The 23,111-nt window shown below is 33.8% G+C and overlaps 2 protein-coding genes and 1 long non-coding RNA gene across 6 annotated transcripts; 1 reads left to right on the top strand and 2 right to left on the bottom strand.

Annotated features, from left to right (window-relative positions):
* Nucleotides 1–1,121, bottom strand: LOC133203026 (uncharacterized). The gene is made up of 3 exons (XR_009723325.1): nucleotides 805–1,121; nucleotides 453–516; nucleotides 1–353 (listed from the first exon to the last, which is right to left on the bottom strand). It is a non-coding gene; the product is annotated as an uncharacterized LOC133203026 (long non-coding RNA).
* On the top strand, nucleotides 946–22,843 carry LOC133203019 (nucleotide exchange factor SIL1-like). 3 transcript variants are annotated; one of them, XM_061338875.1, is made up of 9 exons: nucleotides 946–1,151; nucleotides 3,497–3,809; nucleotides 4,114–4,203; nucleotides 5,581–5,697; nucleotides 6,587–6,684; nucleotides 16,396–16,584; nucleotides 21,409–21,530; nucleotides 21,651–21,986; nucleotides 22,297–22,843. In XM_061338875.1, the coding sequence occupies exons 2-9, from the start codon at nucleotides 3,551–3,553 to the stop codon at nucleotides 22,589–22,591; spliced, it is 1,506 nt and encodes a 501-aa protein (XP_061194859.1). In that variant the 5' UTR covers nucleotides 946–1,151; nucleotides 3,497–3,550; the 3' UTR covers nucleotides 22,592–22,843. The 3 variants fall into 3 exon arrangements, with proteins under 3 accessions (XP_061194859.1, XP_061194858.1, XP_061194860.1); XM_061338874.1 differs by having other exon boundaries at nucleotides 946–1,300; XM_061338876.1 differs by lacking the exon at nucleotides 946–1,151 and adding an exon at nucleotides 1,346–1,463.
* Nucleotides 11,024–16,600, bottom strand: LOC133203016 (tripartite motif-containing protein 2-like). Of its 2 annotated transcripts, XR_009723322.1 has the most exons (3): nucleotides 16,483–16,600; nucleotides 12,762–15,294; nucleotides 11,031–11,546 (listed from the first exon to the last, which is right to left on the bottom strand). XR_009723322.1 is itself a non-coding variant. In XM_061338869.1 (2 exons), the coding sequence occupies exon 2, from the start codon at nucleotides 15,277–15,279 to the stop codon at nucleotides 13,618–13,620; it is 1,662 nt and encodes a 553-aa protein (XP_061194853.1). In that variant the 5' UTR covers nucleotides 15,280–15,294; nucleotides 16,483–16,600; the 3' UTR covers nucleotides 11,024–13,617. The 2 variants fall into 2 exon arrangements, 1 of the variants encoding a protein (XP_061194853.1); XM_061338869.1 differs by having other exon boundaries at nucleotides 11,024–15,294.
* Nucleotides 22,844–23,111: the final 268 nt, after the last annotated feature.

The following is a 23,111-nucleotide window of genomic DNA, read 5'->3' as shown; positions in this document are numbered from 1 at the left end:
CGTAGGAAGCAATTTCAGTTGGGGGCACAACAAAACATTTTCAGTTGGGGGGGGGGGCACTACCAAAAATTCCTTGACAAGCCAAAAAAAGTCATCAAATGTTATTATTGAAGGGGCACAAGCATATAGTAATTATGATTTTAAAGTATCCTCCATGTTCCTACGGCCATGAACTTTGTGACCTTTTCTGGAAAGCTATCCGATCATGATTTCTTCTACTGAAAAAATTAACATTTTTCTGCTTCCTGCAGTGGAGGGTCCAGACATTTCAGAACGGGAAGGTGTAGTTCCACGGGTCCAAGGCAAAGTCCTATTGGTGTCCAGGATGGGGGGGGGGGGCTGTCGAGAGCTGCCTGTGATAAAATAAGATGTACATGCATGCATATTTTAGTTTGTGATATTAATTAATATCTTTTGGAATCGATTATACAACAAATAATAATAAAAAAAACCTGAAAACTGCATTGGAATGGACTTCCTCCTTGTTGAGAATTTATTTCCCCAACCTATCATTACCTAAAACAATCACCAGAAAAAGAAATCGTGTAGATAGGTACCTTTTTTGTTTGTTTGTTTGATTAGTTTTTTTTTTTTTTTTTTTTTTTTTTTTTTTACCAAACTTTGTAATATTCTTTAATAGATGTGTAAAATAAATTATAGAATGTACATGTAAAAGCACGCCCGGTGCGCCAGTGCTGGATCCGCCTCTTGGAGTCTTTATTATAAAGGGGACCTTTCTTTATACAAATCAGACCTTTTCTAAAGCCAAACCACGTCCAACACCGGCTCAGATATTAGAATTACCTCTAGCCTGGTTCCCTGTTCTTCTCATGCGTCATCATTCGTCAAACCTCGGCAGATTTCGGTACCCTACATCTAACTAGATGGAATCGTCCGAGGTGATCCGAGTGATGCGTCATGTACTCCGCGGACACTAGGCTGAGCCAGGAAACCAGGCTAAATTACAACCTTCGGGTTCAATATTGTAACTACTACGTAACAACTCGGCCATTTCCGTAGCCTCAAATAATTTTAATTTGTTTGGTTACGGAAAAAGACGAGTCTTTGAGAGGTTAGCCTGGTTCCTTGGTCATCCTTGTCAAAGCAATACACGTAGCAAAACAGGGACTGGGAACCAGACTAGTTTAAAGGTTTGCCTAAACACACTGACGTGTATGAATAACAAGACGCCAGGTGTAAAATAAGTTGTAATCAATGATTTTGCTTAATTGAATGACCCTTTCCTAATTTGAGTCCTGCAATGCCGATAAACAGAGCAAAGTGCTTGCCACGACAGTAGGTATGTCTGCTGACACCACGAACTTAAATGTGGAGACAATAAATGTTCGAAGATGTTTTCTATGATAACACTCTAATTCTACTTCAGTACGTGAGAAAGGATAAAATGTTAAAGGAATTTTGCGAAGCAGGCATCCAATAACTCTTATTTCATCAAGTGTTCAGTAAATGGAAAGCTTTCTCGAATTTTCTCTTTTGTGACGTATTCACATGGTTAAAACTGGAAAGTGGAATGTGTTGATTTACGAATGTTCAAATAATATAATTAGCATTGTCGGAAGGATAGGTGGCGCTGCGCAACATGAAAGTTGGGATTTCGCGGGAAAGTGTCCCAACGAATACTACCCTTGAATTACGGCTTTTGACTTGTTCCCTGTAGATTCTGCTGATTTCTTTGGTTGGTAATTTTAGAGTAGTGACCTTTACCTTTATGTAATGACAAAAAACCGGGGAAAATCTCACAATAGTATGGTAATTATCGTCGTTGAAAATCTTGGATTTGCATTTTTACTATCTTAACAATTTATTACAGTGCTTCAACACATTTGAGTTAATCAACAAATACCTCTAAATATAATTGGCACCCTTTTTAATGTCATTATTGGCCGTAATATATTAAAAACACTGTGAAATATTCAGGTACCCTCAAACCGGAAGTGACTTGTTTAGGGAAATTCGACCTGTAAACAACGTGATGACAAACACGAGCACTGACTCGAAGTCAGTCTACGAGGTACATATTTCTTTTAAATTCTAAAGAAGATTTTGTAGACATATATTGCGAACTTGAAGAGTCAAAATTAGAATTTTTAAAGCTATGCATGGCGTATCTGAACTAAAAAAAAGTACTTGTACGAGATTGAGTGTAGATATAAATATTATTTATATGTAATCATTCTGAAATAATTGTATATGCCCCCTGAGGGCCCTTGATTGGTGAATAAACATATAAATAACGTTCAAATAACAATTTTCATCGCTTTTTAACTTGAATGTCCTCACATTTTATAGTTAAATGTCTGTTATTAAATGTAGCGTCGGTAGTGAAATAAATCGGTTATTGTGTTAAATTCTTGATATCTGTTGAAAAGCGGTATTGATTTAAATTTACATTACAGAAAAATTCTGTCTTTATACAATTTAATAAAACACATATTAAGATTTCTTTAATTTTATTTATCCGAACTTATAAAAAATATGCAACACATGACTTTATATATTTATTATTAAATAAATAAATTTAATAAAAATGTTTGAATGTTACGCATTTATAAATATACTGTTCCCCTTTGTATGTTTTGCTTTTACCATTCAAGAAGAATGGATTTTTTAAAACCAATTTTGATGGTGATGGTTCTTCAGTATGATTTTTTTTCCTACTTTGTTAATTTGAATTCAAGTTGAAAATCCTGTTTTATACCCTGACCGGAAATATATATACTAGTAATATTAATAGTGACCTGTTTTCAATGTCACAATCACTGAAAATTGGAAGAATATTTATAGATGACTTGTAAATAATTAAAATATTGAAATTCCATCCATTTATCATTTATAAAAACATGTTACATGTACAATTATTGATGTCAGTAGTAAATGAAATTTATGCAAATTGAATACAGTGTATATTGTACATAAATTAGTAATATAAATACAATATAATATGCATGAATTTCATTTACTTCCCACATCAATAATTATAACTTTTTTTAATGAATGAAATATGGATGGCATTTCAATATTTTACTTAATATATATAAATTAACTTTGTTGTAATACAAGTTTTCTTTCAATTTTCGTTGATTGTAACATTGAAAACGGGTCACATTGCTCATTTTCAAAGGACATTCTTAAATTAATATTTGGTAAGTGGTTACTGCCTTATTTTATAGGAAGGAATGTATAAAAACACATTAATGAAAAAAAAATTGCCAGAAATCAAATATTTTTCAAGTTTCAAAGCTGGGACAACTTTCTTTGATAAACGGGAAAAATGCTTCTTTTACTGCCGAGGGGGTTACCCTAAGAATGTGTCTAACAAACACCCATAATAGAATATTTTATTAATTTTTTTTAAGAAAAGCAATGTTTTATCATTAAACTACAAAATACAATTGCAGAAAACTCTACAAGCATACTTTTAAATTTTGGTCTGGCATTGCTAATATAATATATTTTTTTAATTTCATTTTTGTAGTGGGAACATAACAACACTTTCAGTGGAAACAGAACAGAAATTATTTTATGTGAGATGTCAAGATTATTGATTGGTGTTCGACTTGTAACATGTGTTAGCTTGATTCTTTTTACTATAAGCTGTTATAATATGATGGTTAAAAGTGAAAAGGCTTCAAACAAGAAACAACAGACAAATGGTGGATCAACTCCTGCAGACCTTCCAAAACGTATGAAACCTGTAGGTCCTGCTACAGAACCTAGTGAACCTGGATCCGTGACTCACAGAACCAGTGCTCTTACAGTTGTTCCTGATTCTGAAGATGAAGAGGATGGTAAGTTTGCATAAATATCATGGATGTTTGGTGATCAGGCAGGTTTGTATCCCGGCAGGCAAGATATCATGGATGTTTGGTGATCAGGCAGGTTTGTATCCCAGGCAAGATATCATGGATGTTTGGTGATCAGGCAGGTTTGTATCCCAGGCAAGATATGTGTAGCTTAAATGGTGTGAGTGTCTGTCTAAAGTTCAGAGGATGTGGGTTACTTCCTGCTTTTTCTCCAATCGATCATGTAACATTTGGTACTGTGCTCTTGTAGAGGTGAACATGTCTTATGGATTACATTTATCTATTTTAGCTACAGTCACTACAGAGGATGAAAATACACCAGATTTTAGTAACATGGATGTTTTCTACCCAACAAAGGAATGGCAGGAGCTAAAGCCAGGTAAAATGGTGTATGTCCAGGGTTGAATCCCCCCCCCCTCCCCCCCCCCTTTTGCCCCTGAAAATAGCAGCCAGTCACATGGCTTGCTACACACAATAGTTCTTTTATAATTTTTATGTCATTTTTTGATCAACATCATTTATGATTGTGACATACAGAATGAAACTTCACTTTTTATGCCTTTCAACATGAAAAAAATAAATCTTTTGATCATTTAGACTGTACTTGCAATTTACAACATGTAGCTACCAATTGATTTTTAGCTCACCTTGACAAAGTTGAGGTGAACTTAAGCTATGCTATAGGTGTTAGTGTCAGTGTTGGTATTGGCATATGGGTTAAAATTTTAAGAACAAGTCTATTCTCAAGTAATTATAGACCTAACTTACCTGGACACATCTTCGCTAGCCAAGGGTTTCTGATACGCTACTCTCCTCATAAACCCTTGGCATACGGTGCTGACAAAAGACGGGATTGTTTTTGTCACATGATCATGATTCTTACCAGGTACGCGCAGATTGCGTCATCGACAGAAATAAAAAGCGTATTTAAAAAAATTGTTTTTAAAGAATAATTAACAAGAAGGTATTGAGTTATGTTAGTTTGTTATTTAAACATGTAAAAATGCAAATCTACATCTTCAGTATAGATTCTTAATCACATATTTTGCACGTATAGCTTTAGATATTGGATGACACCATATAGCTATTCATAGAATGACATGTTATCTTACGGATCATTGTTTACTTGCATTTTACATTACCGATATTAAAGAGTCAAGATATATCCCGAACGCAAATGTCGTCATTTACAAAAAACAATTGCTGATTGGTCGAACGATGTCGATCAACTCCAATCACAACTCGAGAAAAAAATCCCAACTCTTTTAACACCGTATGCCAAGGGCATATGAGGAGAGTAGCGTATCAGAAACCCTTGGCTGGCGAAGATGACCTGGACAAAGCTTTTAAGGTTGATGCATGTGTGGTAGGGATACACGCACATGTATACTAAGAGACTTGCTTTGGTTGCTGGATCTGACCAACATTTTGCAGATGGGTGACCAGAGTAAAGTATTTTGGAGCAGGTCCATTTCAAATTACTATAAGCCAATAGTGACTAAACTTGCATGGATGATGCATCTAGAGATGCAAAGTACCAAACCTGCTTCAGATGCTGGATCTGACCTACTTTTTTAAGATATGTGACCAGGTTAAAATTTTTGGTACTTCTAGGTAAGTTTGGTGAAGATAATCTCAAAATCTTTGATTACTAATGTTTTTTGCCATTAAAAAATCTACAATTTTCAAGAAGTAAGCACAAGAAGCTTACACATTTAAATGTATATTTAATGAAAACACACACTGTTTTGAAAAGGTCAAGCCATTCCAAAAGGGCTGCATGTAAGATTGAACATGCAGACTGGTCAAAGAGAGGCCAAGCTAATGGATGGAGATAGTGGACTCAAGTACTGGGCCAAGGATGGAAAACAAGGTAAATAATTATAGGAACTTTCAGTTCAGAGCAGGAGTTGTCTCACTGTTGCATTAGAACTGTTTTTCTTTTCCTTAATTTATTAATTAATTATTACTTAAATTATTGAATGCTAGCATCATCAATGTTAACAATTTGATGGATGTCCTAAGTTTGTCATTTTTTGAGGTTCGAAAAATTTCATATTATCAAGTAACTTTTTTATTGAATTCAAGAAGAGAGATATATTGTAATTCAACTAAATTTAGTTCTAGGTCTATTTAAATTAAAACATTGACCTAGCAGGAAGAACAACTCTTAGTAGAATTTAAGCTCAACAAGAAAATCAAAATTGCAGCAAAATTGGTGAAATATATAATGATACTGAACATAAATGTCTCTCAGTTGGTAACTAGTACTGAACATATTAAATATCTCTCAATTGGTAACTACCATATTATAGTACAATAAAATGTGTGAACTTTTACCAAAATAAATCTTTTCATGATTATCTTAATTTTCATTGACCTGATTGAATCAACTGTTTAACCAAAATAAATCTTTTCATTATTATCTTAATTTTCATTGACCTGATTGAATCAACTGTTTAGCATGTTCAGAAATCCTTAAATAATAGTTTTGCTTCATTTGAACTTTGAGTTATTTTAACACAATCAGTTGGGCTACCTTGAGACAAAATAAACCAGACCAAACCAAATTTTTACTAGTCTGAGTCGGTCATTCATACCTTAATGTTGAGCCCTGCCGAGTCAGAGAAAAGAAAAGTAAATTTATTTGTTATTTCCACAAATGAAGAAGAATGAACTGAATTTTGATGGTAAAAGCTTTGGACAAACATGTGACCTACAGAAGTAGACTGACAGCTTGTTACAAGAGGACTTTATTGTAGGGATTGTCAACACAGACAAAGATTACTTTACACCTGAGGATCTGAAGAAAGCCCTGAAAGAATTCAAAGTCAACAAGATAGATGATGAAGATACTGAGGTACAAATTTTAATCTGTCAAACCTGTATTAAAAGACCATCCAATGGAGAAAGGAAGAAAAAAGGTCACATATGACAGGTGCTCTTTTAATACAGGTTACTTATTTTCTGCAGTGTTCAAAGGCATAATATTTATTCAACAAATAATATACAATCATGGAAACATGTTCATGCATTTTGAATTATTTTATATCATATTCTGTTTATATTTGACTTTAAGTATTGTTCAACTGTAAATTGGTCATACATTGTATATTTTGGAGTACATTCAGCATTGTAAATTGTGCCCTTGATCCATGCAAGTCATTCTGATTTTTGGCTTTTATTGGGTATCTGAAAATTTTACGAGAGATTTTACGACATAAATTTGATTTAAAGAATTTTCATAATAGAAAATTGTTTTACGATTCATTACTTTACTTGATCCACACTGTATTTAAAAATAAAACTGCATTTGGTGACAAACAGAATTGTTTATGATGAAAAACTTTACCTAATTAAATAAATGGTATTTCTTTCATGACAAGTATTACTATAAGTGCCTGTTCGTCGTCACCATTTATTTCAATCACTTCATTACAATTAACCCCCCCATAATAGGTGCTAGTTAGGGTGTGTTTATGTAAACGAAGTGTAACATGACTATGACACGGCCCACTTTAATAAACATAAGGCCAAGAAAAAAAATATTTACAGTTATCCAAGCAACCCTTTATTCTATGCACAGACCCAAATATTTTTTTTGTCATAAAATCTAGAAATTGCATGTTTCCTTCAAACATAATAGTTTATAGGTCACAAGGTCATTTTTTCAAAGCTTTCAGGTAGATTATAAAAAAATATTTTATGGCTCTGCTGGAAGAAGAGAGCTTCAAACTATCTTTAAAAAATGGCTTTCAAAGTTAGTATATATATATGCCTTTTATCATGTGAAAAAAAATATCAAAAAATAAAATCCTACCCACAGACCCTATTTTTTATCAGCATTTAATAGTAAACAAACATTTTTTTCTTAGGCTTAAGGTTTAGATACTTGTAATCTAATAGTAATATAACAAAAAAACAAACAATTTGACTCGTAATGTTATTCATTGGACCTCCATAACACAAAATCAATGACAATGCACTGTTTACGAATCAGAATATTAATTGAATTCAACTACAAATGTCTTTTATCAAAATGGCACCCTAGCATTGGACAGAAGAAGACGTGAATGTTTATTTACTGAATTAACATTAATTCGATAAAAATCAAATTGTATGTAATTGTACTTATGTTGTATTGCTGTTTAATTGACTTAAGGTTTTGTCAAAGGTCAACATGTCCAAAAATTTATTTTTACAATAGCTCCAAAACTATGTGGTTTATAAAGTTAAAACTTTTACAGTTTATAAATAAATCATTGATTAACAGATAGAAAGTATCATTTGATAACAATTACTTTAAAAAAGTATTTATCGAGAAAAATTCTTTTTAAAAAATGCATATATTTTTGTAAAATGCACCTGCTTAATTCTGTACTTTTAGTGAAAAGCATCATTGCAGAAATAATATATGTTTATCAATGAAGGGCAAGTTGGACTTCGATGACCTCTTGAAAGTTGTTTTCCCTGTTTATTTTGTCCAAATGTTAAGATTTGAAACCGAAAGTACATTGCAAATGGGGGATTTTATAGGGGTCTTGTCTTTATACATGTACATGTCATGCTTTCAATAACAGCCTTTAAGAGACCATTCACGTCTAACTTGCCCTTCATTGATAAACATATATTATTTCTGCAATGGTGGTTTTCACTAAAAGTACAGATTTAAGCAGGTGCATTTTTTTTTTAAATGTGCAAATTTTTTTCCTCTAAAAATATTTTTTTTTAAACATTTGTTTTCAAGTGATACTTTCTATCTGTTAATCAATGATATATTTATAAACTGTAAAAGTTTTAACTTTATACCTCACATAGTTTTGGAGCTATTGTAAAAATAAATTTTTAGACATCTTGACCTTTGACAAAACCTTAAAAAATCCAGTATATATATTATATAATTACTGATGATATTAAAATGTAGATGTTCGGGGGAAAAAATTAGACCTGCTCTATCGAAATCAATAGTAGGAATTGGAAATATACAGTCTTTAAATTGCACAAAATCACTCAAAATAGTTGTGAAAATGTGCATCACTGGTCATGTTAGACAGGTGGTTGTTTAATATTGGTAGAATTCATAGGGAAACATTTTAAGAGGTTTTTTTCATTCACATACAACAGTCAGTCGTTTGTCCACAAAAACTTTAACCTTGCCCATAACTATTGAATGGTTGATGCTAGGGCTTCCATATTTCACGTGTAATACTTGTGACAAGACCTTCTGTGAATACCAGTACTTTTTTCCTCTTGACTTTGACCTCAGAATTTGACCTACTTTTGCTAAACCTTACCAAACTTTAACCTTGGCCGTAACTTTTGAAAGTTGGTGCTAGGGCTTTTATATTTCACGTGTATTTCATTTGACCTGACCTTTGTTTACATACCAACAATTTTGACCATTTAACTTTGACATTGGAGTTTGACCTACTTTTGAAAAACTTTAACCTTGGCCTTAACTTTTGAACAGTTTGTGCTAGGGATTTCGTATGTCACATGCATATTCCTTGTGACAAGACCTTTCTTTGGGTACCAACATTTTTGACCTCCTTGACCTTTGAGTTTGACCTACATTAGTAAAATCTTTAACCTTCCTTATAACTTTTGAATGTTTGTCTCTAGGGCTTTAATATTTCACTTATGTATTCCTTGTGACAAGACCTTTCCTTTTGGTACCAATATTTTTGACCTCATGACCTTGGCATATGACCTACTTCTGAAACTTTAACCTTGGCCATATTTTCTGAATAGTTGGTGCTAGGGTTTTCATATTTCACATGTGTAGACCTTCTGACAAGACCTTTCTTTGGGTACCAACATTTTTGACCTGTTGACTCTGGAGTTTGACCTAGATTTGAAGAAATTTAATCTTGGCCTTGAGGTGCCATACAGGGGCATCAATGTTTCACAAACACATCTTGTTTCTTCAGAAAATGCATAGATTGTATTGTTTAAGATTAAAAAGAAAATCATTGGACAGGTGATCGGTTTTAATAGAAAATTGATTGTTTTGCCAATTTTGATGTGGATACTGATGAAAACAAGATGTGTTTGTGAAACACTGATGCCCCCGTATGGCAACTTATAGCAAAGGTTAAACTTTCTCAAATACAAATCAAATATGTTGGTGCCCAAAGTAAGGTCTTGTCTCTAGGAATATAGCTGTGAAATATGAGAGCCCTAGCAGCAACTATTGAATAGATATGGAAAAGGTTAAAGTTTTTCAAAAGTAAGTCGAACATCAAGGTCAAGGTCAAATGGTAAAAAATAATGGTGCCTAAGGAAAGGCCTTCTCACAAGAAATATACTGGTGAAATATGAAAGCTGAAGCACCAATCATTCAAAAGTTATGACCAAGGTCAAAGTTTTCCAAAAGTAGGTCAAACTCCAAGGTCAAAGGGTCAAGTTGGTATCCAAAGGAAGGTCTTGTCACAAGGATTACATATGTGAAGTATGAAAGCCCTAGCTCCAACGGTTCACAAGTTACGGCCAAGGTTAAAGTTTTTCAAAAGTAGGTCAAACTCCAAGGTCAAAGGGTCAAAGTTGTTGGTATCCAAAGGAAGGACTTGTCACAAGGATAACACATGTGAAGTATGAAAGTCCTAGCACCAATTTTTCAAAAGTTATGGCCAAGGTTAAAGTTCTTCAAAAGTAGGTCAAATGTCAAGGTCAAAGGGTCAAAGTTGTTGGTATCCAAAGGAAGGACTTGTCACAAGGATTACATATGTAAAGTATGAAAGCCCTAGCACCAATTGTTCAAAAGTTATGGCCAATGTTAAAGTTTTTCAAAAGTAGGTCAAACTCCAAGGTCAAGGTCAAAGGGTCAAAGTTGTTGGTATCCAAAGGAAGGTCTTGTCACAAGGATTACACATGTGAAGTATGAAAGCCCTAGCTCCAACTGTTCAAAAGTTATGGCCAAGGTTAAAGTTGAGTAAAATTTTGTAAAACTAGGTCAAACTCCAAGGTCAAGGTCAAAAGGTCAAATATGGTGGTACCCAAAGAAAGGTCTTGTCACAAGGAATACACATGTGAAATATGAAAGCCATAGCTCCAACCAATCAAAAGTTATGGGCAATGTTAAAGTTTTTGCAGACAAACAGACAGACAGACAGATGGATGGACAGGGCAAAAACTATATACCCCCAAATCTTCGATACTGGGGTATAAAATTTTTTTTTTTTTTAACTGTGCTTGTCAAAGATCAGAAAAGATAGTAGATGATTAGGTGCCCATCCATCTGTCTGTTTGTCTGTAAAGGATTTCAAAAACAAGCATCTTCTTTCAATTGCAGGAATGGTCAATATCTTAACTGCAACTTTACATTATTACATTTATTAAAAGTTCTTATCTAAAAAGTTGTTTTCAAAGGTAGCGGTCATTTCAGTTTCTTCAATTTCCATATGATAATGAGGAGGTCCACTTTTTTTACTGACTTTAATACTTGTAATACATAGTCAGAGCATGTTAGACTGGTGTTCTCCATGTAATGTAACTGTATATTTGTTTACATAAATTTCTGACAAAAGGAGATAAACAGATAAACATGCACACATATTTAAAAAAAAAAAAGGAAAAAAAACCCCCCACATTCTTCTTACATTTGCTCTGTTTATTGTACATGTATATCTAGCTAATTATGTCCACAATGTGACCTGTTGAATTTTACAATTCACCACATGATTTATAACATCACAACTTAATAAATACTTCAAAGGATCACTTCTAGGTTAATATAGGCGTTGACCTATAGGGCCGATATTGGTTTCAGTCTTTAGAAAAAGCTTATCGATATCCATTCCAGTCCCTGACTTTAGGCCACATGCATGTAGTTTCTTGCATTTGTTTCTCATGTATCATTTTAGTTCTAGTCAACTGTGTCTTCAAATGACCCTACATCGGTATAATTTTACAGATACATCCTTTGTATGAGGGTCCTTACTTGATGCCTGGGTAATGGCAACGGGGCATAAAACATTAACTGACCTTACCACGTTCTTTTCTAATCTGTAAACCTTCCTCCTGCATTTTTGACATAACATGTCGCCAATGCACACAATTTTCCCGAGGAATGAACTGCATCTACTCTGCATAGCACAGTATCTCTCCCAATGGCAAAACAGTACTATTACCCAGAGATGCTCTTGAAAGACAAACACAGCAATTTTTGATGACACCTGCAGTATCGAGTAACACAAAGTGTATGATTCGTGTCCTCGAACAAAGTGTGCTTACACTGAGGTATAGTTCCGGTTGATTGCGTTAAGTTAAAGAGAATTTATAATCTGCATTTCCATAAATGTCTTTTATATCAACAGCAAACATACATTTAAGGAAGAAAACCGAAATAAAATGCAAAAGCCTGATAAAAAAAGTTAAATTCGTGTTTATACAGGTGAAAAATTTTGAAAAAATAAAAGTGTTCCAACAGGTGGATTCAAATCAGGACACTAAAAATGTCCATGGTGAGAGTCTGTGATCTATCTCTCTGAGCTATACTGACTATGAAAATATTCGTCATAAATATAATCCAGTATGATAGAAATAGGTTTTCACATTTTTGTAGGTTTTTTACAAATTTCGACCCTAAGGCAGGGGTGCCCCTAAAAAATCTTGTTTTAAATCATTCTTTAGATCAAAATCTATCAAAATTTCACAATTTAATTTAGGGGCAGGCCTGCCTTGAAGGACTTCTATGCCAAAATTCACGCAAAAATTAGTGCTTTAACGAACAAAATACTGTTTTGAGCAACTTTGGAGGTTAATTTCAAAGTTGCAAATAAAAAAAAATTAGGTTCAAAATGCAAATTTGAAAAATTTAGACAAATATATGATAGAAAACAACTAAAGAACATTGATTTTTAAATGTGACTTTTTCCGGAAAATTGTTCTCTCCTATAGGTCAAATCTTTTGTTATAACGAATACATCCTTATGTCACATGATATAATTTAAGTGTAAGGTACATGAAGCATATATTTTGGATAATATTGTTTGTCCTTGCCTTTGCATGCTAAAAATCAGCTGAATATAAGTAAGAGTTTAGAAAAAAAAGTGTGGAAAACTAAGTGGGACAGACAAACAGACAGACAGATGATGAGGAAACCCTTAGTCCCTTCCAGTGTCACTGGTGGGGACTAATAATAACTTCTTATTACAGATATTCAATAAATTTAGTTTCAACAGTTAATGTTAAAGTGACTCCAATGTCTGCTAATTACATTTTGCCAGGCAAAGCTTAAAAAATTCTTTGTTTGCAGTTGCCGACCTATGATTTTTAGAGTAGGTAGGTAGGGATGTTCCTTTTTAAATAGATTTTAGTTTTAGGGTTTTTGTTTGATAACAAGCCATGGAAATTTTGGTAGGGTTACTTACGTAAATAACCTCCATTTATAATAATCCACTTACTGGTAAAAACAAAAATAAAAAAATAGAAAATGAAAAAGCTTTCAATATCCTGAAAAATAAAAAATTTTCAAAAAAAAAAAGTTCTTAAAAATGGCTGAAAAAAAGTTTGGTCCGGGTGCATTTTGAGTGGGTCGGTAGGCAACTGCAAACAAATTTTTATTTAGGCCCCAGAGATATGATAATTGGAATGCTCTACCTACCCAGCATTTTGATTAATAAAAAAAAAGAGTAGTCCCATGGATTAGCAATGATTTTACAGGGAGTAGTTTTCAGATGGGGGAATAGTGTATTTTCAGGGAAACAGATAGTAGTATTGTACTCAATCATTTAGTATAAAGTAATGATAGTAGAGGGATAATAAAACTTGAATTTCAGAAATAAACCACAGATCAAAAGTAATTTAGAAGGTAACAGTTTTTCTTAAGGCTGTCTACTGTCCAGATCTGTCCAGGACCCTCCACTGCTATACCACTGGGTCTGATCCCAAGGCTGGTGGTGTCCAGATACCTTAATGCCCGGCCATCACGGTCCACTACATGAATATTTCCATTTCCGGTGTCTGATATCAAAATGTTTCCATTAGAATCATTAGTTAGTGTATGAGGTTTAAAGTTTTTCAGGATGTCACTATTTTTATAGGAAAATCTGTAAAGTCCATACTTATCCATGATTTCGATAGAGTTAGTCTCTGCATCTACGACCCAGATATCACCATTAAGGTTTTCTGTAAGGGATGTCGGTTTAGCAAACAACGCCTCTCCAGAACATTTCTCATAAATGCGCAACACCATCTCCCCAACTCTGTTATATTTTAAAACTTCTCCACAAGAGTCTTCCACTTGAGTCACTGAGATTAGAATTTCACTCCTCCTTGTTACATGAATTCCTGTCACCTCTACAAATTCTACTTCCAGGTAGGGCTTCCTGACATGGTTTGATAAGATTTGCACTATTCTATTTGGACTTTGCTCATCTCTGGCCAATAGAAGTCCATTGGACAGCACTGCTACAGGTGGCTGGAGTCCATGTTTTTCAAAAACTTCCATTTGAAATTGTCCCTTTTCTTTTGTAATCTGGTAGCCAAATTTGTTTCCACTGATGAGTAACTCTTTTTCACTAACTATAGTAACAGAAGAGACATCAGATACCCTGACTTTAAAGTTGGACATTTCAATTACTTTTTCAATGGATATGGATATCTTTACTGGAGGTAATGTTCTTTTTCTCAAATCCTCTGTTGCACTTATACAAAAATGCCCAAAGAAAGTCTCTAGTTTCTCCAAGGAAATTTCACCCTTTTCAAATGAAGCCATTTCAGTAGAAACACTCACCCCCTCTTGCATAACTGTTGCTTCTAATGTTTGTCTTATCTTTGTAAGGAGTAAAGGAAGATTCGTCATGTGTTGATTTTCAAATATTGATTGCATTTTGTTTATGGCTTTTTGCAGCTGAGCATACTGTGCTTTTCTTGACACCAGTAATTTTTTTACTGGTGCTTTTTCATTACTGATCACACCCTGCAACATTCTTTTAAGTCTTTCTTCTAACGTTTCTATTCCTTTCTTGAATTCTTCAGCTTGAAAGTGAATCTCGGATTCCATGGACACTTGATTTGTGTCAATCTGTGACAGCCTTCCTTCTAGAATTTCACACTCTTTAAGATATTTTGGTGTAATTTTCTGATTGAAAATCTTAACTAAGTTTTCAAATTCTTTTGGTTTTCTCCTGAAAAGTTCTTTGAGTTCATCAAACTCATGTCCACGATGGTTGTCTGTAACGCATCTTGTGCAGACTACTGAATCACATGTGACACAGTACATTTCGCAATGCTTACCACCATGGGAAGGACATTTCATGTCGTCCACGATGCCATAAGCAGAAGCTTGTACACGTGATATAATCTCGTGATCTCTAGAGGCTACGCTCTTGGAATGGATTTCACAGCAGCGGTCACATAAGGTCTCTCTGCAGTTCTTACAAAAGCTATCTACATTTTCAGTAGCGTTACACAGGTCACATTTTATAACACACTGCTGTCCTTCTTTTTCCATGTTCAATGCTTGGTCCTAAAATACAAAGGATATGGAGTTTCTAATCTTGCATGAGTTTCAGGATAAATGTTATTTGTATATGGTACTCTGCAAGAACAGCTGAACAATTTACATGTAGGTTACAGTTGTATTAGAGTGTTTTATAAACACACTAAAAATGTTTTATAAAAATGTTTTACCTTTGATGTTTTATTTTCTGACCTTGTTCCTCCATTTGACCATGACTTCACATAATAAAGTTACCCTTAGTTACAGGTGAGCTTTCAAACTGTTTTAATTATGGTATCTTAAAGAGCTTTTTTTTTTTAAAAGAAAGTTTAAATGTACTTGTAATCCCAAATATTAGCACTTACATTGAAAAAAATCTCTGAGAAGAAAACTCTATATGATTTTACAAGATCTGCTGATCTATAAATTAACTGCATTTAGAGAAAATGATTTGTTAGATGTGTTGATAGGATGAATCAACACTATATCATGCTACAAAAGGCAACAATTGTACTGATGGTCTGTTTCATCTATGGAAAAAATATGAACATGTTTCTTGTTCCATGGTATTTTTCTGCTGACTCAGAGACAAAAAAAGTACATTTCTTTTCATGCAAAATAAATTAACAACTTGGGCATTAATATCCTATGGACATACTGTAGCTATAGATTTTACTATTCCAACAAGAATGAACTGTGATTTGCCCTATAATGTTGAAGACCACTTGTGTGCTTCAGTAATAAGATTTGTTGGGTGTTTTATTGCATATAATCTCTTAAATGTTATTCATTATTATTCATTAACAAGTACTTCATTACAAATTTTAATTTGGTATTAAACCATCAATAGTTTTCTGTTCCATACAAATACAAGTACATTTTTGCAAGCCAGCTAAAAAAATATGTTAGTCAAATTGTGTGATGAGGATCATTTTTACAGTTAAACATGCTTATAGGGAAGTGCCAGGGACTAACAGTTATGGTTGGTTATGAATGTAATTTATTATATCCATTCAGTTCACAACACGTTAATAAACTACAGTAAATGAAAATCACTTCACTGCAAATGTCAATCTATTATAAGCATATTTGCTATAATCATGTTTTACTGTATTTTAAAATTTTTAGAGGATGGAGGAAGTGAAACAGAAGTACAAGAGTTACGACCAGCTTAAAAAGGATCTAGAGAGTTTAGAAATGGACATCAAAACTGACCGTGAGACAATCCTCGAGCTGACCAGTATGTTGAACTCCACTTCTATTGACAACACAGAGCGGATTGATATCATGGAAAACTTACTGGACTACATGCATCAGGTGCTGTATCTACATACAAACAAATATATCTGTATATAAGTATTTGTTCTTAAAATCAAGTCATTTTTTCAGTAGATTGCAATTCATGTTATGATCTATTGTCCAATTGCACCACAATAGCAAATATTTTTAGTTGATTTAATTTTGTATTATGTTACATCAAACTTGCTACAAACTGGTCTGACTGTGACATATGTAATATAGCAGTCAGACAGGACCAACATACATGTAGATGGGTTGGGTTAGCAGGGTCATTTCTTTTTTCTGTCACACGGGATTTGTTTCAAGTATGTAATAGAATGCATTGATTTTAACAAGTCAGCATGTAGTTTGGAGCTAAAGTAAAATTTTATTATATAAAAGCAATTTATCTGTGGATTTTCCAATAAATGAATTTTGTTTTTTTTAAACAAATCTATTTTTGCTCCATTTTGATTTGTGGTTTTCTATGAAGGTCATCCACAACTTCTGTCACTCAATTTTGGCATATAGCATCTATAAGTGAAGGGGAACAAAAATTATGAATTTTTGGTCTCCCAGGGCCTGAGGGGTGGTGCTTAAACTATCAAAATAATGCAAGCTTAAAAAATCTTCTTCTTTACTCCTGGACATCAAGAAGTCGAATTGTTGCCGTGATTGTAATTAGCAATAAGTTCTCTTACCAAAATTGTGAAATTAATGGCCCAAGGGTCAGGGGTTCTGGAGTTGTGCAGAGCTCTAATGATCATGTAGTAAAATACATAAAATCTTTTAAAATCTTTTCCTCTCCCCCTGTATTTTTAGCAGATAAATAAGTTGCATAGTTGTGTCGAGCAATGGGCTCTTCCAAAATTGTGAAATTTGTGGCCCCTAGGTCAGGGGTTCTGATGGTGGGGGAAGCTATTGATTAGATTGTGAAAATGCATCCTTTCTTCTTTGAAAATCCTCTCTGCCCCTGGCTTTTAAGTAAACAAACTAAGTGCATAGTAATGATGAGCAAGGGAGCCTCTTCTAAAATTGTGAATTGATCCCTGATCAGGGTGCTGGTGTTACGGTGGGGCTATATTGAATACAGTAAAAGACCCTTATAGTGAAGTGCCAGGGATGTACAATTATGTTTCATTATGGGCTTAATTCATTATATCCCTTCAGTTTACAATATGCTTTTAAAATCAAGGGGAATGAAACTCACTTCACTGTAAGCATCAGTTCATTAAAGTGTGTTCACTATAATTGTGTTTTACAGTATAAAGTGAAAGTGCATTTGATTATTTGAAAAATCTTCTTTGCCTCTGGGTATTTAGCAGATAAACTAAGTGCAGGGTTATAATGAGCAAGGGTGCCTCTTTAAAATCTTTGAAAATTCATGGACTTTGGGTCAGGAACTCTGGTAATGTAGGGGGGAGCTCTATTCATTATATATTCAGAATGCATTATTTCTTTAAAAATCTTTTTCTCTGATCCTTGGTATTAAGCAAACAAACTGAGTGCAAAGGGGGGAGCTCTATTCATTATATATTCAGAATGCATTATTTCTTTAAAAATCTTTTTCTCTGCTCCTTGGTATTAAGCAAACAAACTGAGTGCAAAGTTATGATGAGCAAGAATGCCTCTTCCAAAATTTTGCATTTCATGGGCCCATGGTCTAGGGTTCTGGTGTTAGGTTGGGGCTCTGTTGATTAAATGTGTATAGTGAAATAGCATTATTTGATGATCCTTTTCTCTGCTCCTGGGTATTAAGCAAATAAACCAAGTGCATATTTATTATAAGCAAGGGTGCCTCTTCCAAAACTTTGAATTTCATGGCCCCTTGGATCACTGGTTCTGGTGTTAGGGCAAGGCATTTATAGATCAGATGGTGAACATGCATGGATTTTATAAATATCTTTTTCTCTGCTTCTAGATATTTAGCAGACAAAATCATTGCATAATCATGATAAGCAAACATTCCTCATCCAAAATTATGAAATTTATAGCCCCTGGGTCGGTGCCAGGATGGGGCACTATTGATTATTTAATGAAAATTCATTATATCTGTGAAAATCTTCTTCTCTGCTCCTAGGTTTTAAGAAACAAATTAAGGCCATCTTTAAAATAATGTTTGTTTGCCTTCTCCCAACCAAAGGTAAGAAAAAATTGGATTGGTAGGTAGGTTGGAAAAATTTTTTTCCTCAGAAAATTTCAATATCATTGATATTTTTCAAAATATATTGAAATAAAATTTTACAAAATATATCATTTCCTGGTGGTTGAAAAATTTTTGAGTTGGGCTATGTTTAGCCACTCGGTCAGGAGAGGGCAAACAAACAATTTTTAAAAACGGCCTAAGAGTATAGTTATGACGAGCAAAGGTGCCTCTTCTAAATTTGTGAATTTCATAGCTCCTGGATCAGGGATTCTGGTGTTAGGATGGGGCTCTATTAATGATATAGTGAAAATGCATTAATTCTTTGAAAATCATCTCTGCTCCTGAGTACATGTATTTAGCATATAAAATAAGTGCATGGTTATGATAAGCAAGGATGCTTTTTCCAAATTTCTGCATTTTATGGCCCCTGGGTCAAGGATTCTTGTTTGAGGACAGGGTTGTGTTGATTGTTTAGTAAAAATGCATTATATCTTTAAAAATCTTTTTCTCTGCTCCTGGGTTTTAAGCAAACAATCTAAATGCAGAGTTATGATGAGCAAGGGTGTTTCTTCCAATATTGTGCATTTTATGGCCCCTTTGCCAGGGATTCATGTGTGAGGGAGACTGTATTGAATGTATATTAATAAAAATGCATTATTTCTTTGAAAATCTGTTCTGCTTCTGGGCATCTAGGAGGCAAATAGAGTACAAAGATGTAATAAACAAGGGTAATTTTACCAGATTTGTTAAATTGTAGATGACTTCGTCAAGCATTCTGGTGCTGGACAGTACTTTATCTATATGTATTCAACTGAGAGAAGTTATTCCCCTTTGCTATTCACCTATGATAATAAATCACTCTAATATATTGAATAAGAGATTTGTGCAAGAATTCATACTATATAAAACAAAAAGTAGTTTTACAGTTTTTAATGGTCAGATAGACTTGAAAATAACAGATAAATAAAAATAAAACAAACATACTTTATCTTTGTACTTCAAATGTTTTTTTCAAAGACCAAAAGAGGTCAGTGTGAGATGGAATAAGATGGTTAAACTAATAGTGCACAAGTACTACTGTTTTGTTAAGTTTATATAGTTATAGTGACAAATGGGGCAAGAACAGGCAAGTAAATAGATCTTCTGTAAGACTAGAATAATTATTTTGTTGATTTCTGATCATCCTATTTCTTTTTTTAAGGGAAGGGGGGTGTTACAGATATTTTCATAGAAGTGATATTTTATTATGTTCTAATGCACGAAAACAACAAATATACGTAGCAAATATAACGCTAAATACATATGCAGTATCCATGCATATACTTACATTGAACGACCTATGTCATGAGCATGTGAAAATTGATTTGATAGAATTTAACTTTTTTCTTTGTGAAATAACTTTTACTTGTTGAGCATTAAAATATGCATACTGTTGTATAAATTTGCTACTTAAAATATTCAGAACTGATATAGAAATAGAGAGTAATATTGTGTCTTAACCTGATTGATTTCCCTTATGAGTCTCCATATATACCTAATACCTGTTGCGTAACAGATATGATAATATCTGCAATGAAATAGGTGAATATCGGAACAAAAGATGAACGATTAATTTACAACAAAGTCTTAGTTACCTATTTACATATATTTACTGAAATAAGTGTATGTATATTTTAGATTTTAATAAATTCCCGTGTGTTGTACAGCCCTGATTGCTATATTCTCTGTCTTCATAATGTGAAGGGTGTCATGTACCAGACTAGTTACAGAAAGAAAGGGAAAAATTAAAATGTGTCCTTCATTGATCTGCGTCGTTATACAGCCCATAGGTGTTGTAAACAAGATTCGAGTGAACTCTTTTTTTCTCACATTCATTAGATTTTTAAAAGAATAAAATAATGTATGATTTTCTTACATGGCAATCATCCGTGAAACCTGTATATCTCCTCATTTTCTCTGTACACCCAATGTCACTCCCCACCTTTTTCTTTCTTCCTTGTCTGTGTTTACACTTTGATTAGTTCTTGGTAGCTACGGAGGGCCTATAAGAACATGAAAAATTAAATTCTCCAAAGTCTGTAAAATGTTTAACATTTCATCGAGTTGATATACTTGAATGAAATTTTAAAAAAAGTCCATCGCCTCAATATTTCTTACTAGAATTATATCTTTGTCCTTTGAAATACAGATTAACTCTGACTGAGACAAAGTACCTATAAGGCCTATAGTACTCTCTACCTTTACTTTACTGCTCAATGGTCCTAAGGCTTATAGTACTCAGGACCATTGAGCAGTAAAGGTTCTTTATTGTGCCAACGTGTACCGTGAGACGGGATCTTCGTTTTTTAAGGTCATATCCGAAAGACCCGTGACTTTTATTAATGTCGGGCGCGTGTCGAAGAAATAGTCACTACCTATGTTATACTAGTACGTCTTCGGTTTGACTAAGGGTGTAGCAATACATCGATGAAATATAGAATAAATGCAGGAATATCCCATTAATCTCAGCGAGAGACTAGAAATCTCAACAATATAACAATTCCGAGCTGTACAATAAACCCATGCTGGTGATTGAAGATAAATAGGTAGCCAAACAGTATTGATATAAAATTTTAATTTTACTTATATCATTTTAGTATTTATTTGTCAAACAGTATTGATATTAAATTTTGATTTTACTTATATCATTTTAGTATTTATTTGAACTTTTTTTTTAGATTGACAATGCTATCCTATTTTGTGACATTGGTGGTATGAAAATGGTAATAAAGAGTTTGAATGACTCCGATGCGAATGTGAGGTCCATCTCGGCGTCACTCTTGGCATCATCTCTCCAAAAGTAAGATTAAAACGTATCTGCTGCTGTCAGCGCCGAATCTACAACAATCTGCATTTAAAAGATTGTATTTAAAATGATTCAAAGTTTAAGTGTTCAAAAAATCTCCTCTTTCGCTTTCAGTAACCCTAAAGTAAAAATATACTGTATTGAGGCTGGTCTTCTCCAGCACTTTGTGCGTGCACTTTCAACGGAAGCGGAAGTCTCCGTGAAGAGGAAACTCTTATTTGCACTGTCAGCAATGGTTCGTAACTTTCCGTACGCTCAAATGAAGTTCGGCAAACTAGGTGGGTTCAGCGTCCTGGCGAAGTTGTTTTCAGAGCAGGGACCCACAGAAGATGTGATGAAACTTACCGAGAGGGCGCTGTCCCTGGTTGTTGATTTAATGGAAGAGCACGAATCAGTAACCAAGGACAACAGAGATCATTCTTCCAAGGAGATGTTAAAACAGTATGATGAGTGAGTAAAAAGAGAATGTGTTTGACAATTTTATAGCAGAAAACGTGAACAGTGATCTGATAACATGCTAGATGTTTGTGAACCTAGTTATCTGGAGTTTAATGTTGGTCATGAAATGAATATTAATTACAGTTAATTTGATAACAAACACGTAGTTATTTTAGTTTGAATATTGTTGCCAATTTTGAATTTTGGAACCCTTATTCAAATTATCCATACGAATTATCTAATTTATCATTTGGTATTTTTTTCCCTTGCTTAGAAGAATGTTTTCACAGAAATTTTACAGTTCGTTTCTTCTTCTCTATAGGTTTCCTCTGCAGGATCATCTCATTCAAAATGGATTCTGTGGAATAGTTTGTGATCTCCTAGATAATATTCCACCGCGAGAGTTTGAGAGCAACGTGGAGATTATTCTGAAAGCTGCCCTTAAATTAAAGGACTCGTGTTTGCGGAATTTCAAAGATCATGCTGGAAAAGTCAAATTTCTCCGCGATAACTTAATACATCTTTACCATCAAGACACTGAATTAGAATTTTACAAAGATTGGTCTGAAATTGCAAATAAATTATTTCATTTTTTGATGATGAAGGACGAACTCTGACCAGAATTAAACAGAGAGACTTGAATGAACGTACCAGGTCTTGACAGGTGCTCAGTTTGATACTTGCACATAGTTAGGATGAAGGCCAAGCGGTGTGGAACTTAAATTAACAGGGGTAAAGCTGTAAAAGTGACTAATATAACCGATGCGGTGGTTTGTTGATGATAAAGAAAAATGATGTTGAAATATGTGGTTGTTATTGAAAATGAAAAGATGAAAAATGAGAGAGGAATTTTAGTTCCTACGATTTTATTGCAGACTTCTGTTATTTTTCTTAACTAGAGCTCTTAAAATATGGTCAGCTATAAGGCTTGTAAATGAAAGCGTTCTTTACCTCTTTAACAAAGCATGCAGATGTCTTCGTTATTACATGTAAATGTATCATATAATATGGTTAAACATGCATTAAAGCTGGCATGAATTCTTAAATAATGGAGGGGGGTTCCTGTCTTCGATATGATCAAGTGAAAACACCGTATATTCCATTTATTGAAATATGTTGCCTATGTTCTGACTGTCA

The sequence above is a fragment of the Saccostrea echinata genome, unplaced genomic scaffold, assembly GCF_033153115.1.
Source record: "Saccostrea echinata isolate AGI-Se365-2 ecotype Australia unplaced genomic scaffold, CSIRO_AGI_Sech_v1 ptg000047l, whole genome shotgun sequence".
Classification (NCBI taxonomy): domain Eukaryota; kingdom Metazoa; phylum Mollusca; class Bivalvia; order Ostreida; family Ostreidae; genus Saccostrea; species Saccostrea echinata.
The sequence above is the reverse complement of the archived record's forward strand: the minus strand, read 5'-3'. Positions and strand labels throughout refer to the sequence as shown.

What these genes read in the sequence shown, in the direction of transcription:
- LOC133203016 (XM_061338869.1), bottom strand. Translation starts at nt 15,279, where the DNA reads ATGGAAAAAGAAGGACAGCAGTGTGTTATAAAATGTGACCTGTGTAAC.
- LOC133203019 (XM_061338875.1), top strand. Translation starts at nt 3,551, where the DNA reads ATGTCAAGATTATTGATTGGTGTTCGACTTGTAACATGTGTTAGCTTG. An exon ending in TAGATGATGAAGATACTGAG is followed by an intron (nt 6,685 to 16,395) that starts GTACAAATTTTA and finishes TAAAATTTTTAG; the next exon opens with AGGATGGAGGAAGTGAAACA. An exon ending in TACTGGACTACATGCATCAG is followed by an intron (nt 16,585 to 21,408) that starts GTGCTGTATCTA and finishes CTTTTTTTTTAG; the next exon opens with ATTGACAATGCTATCCTATT.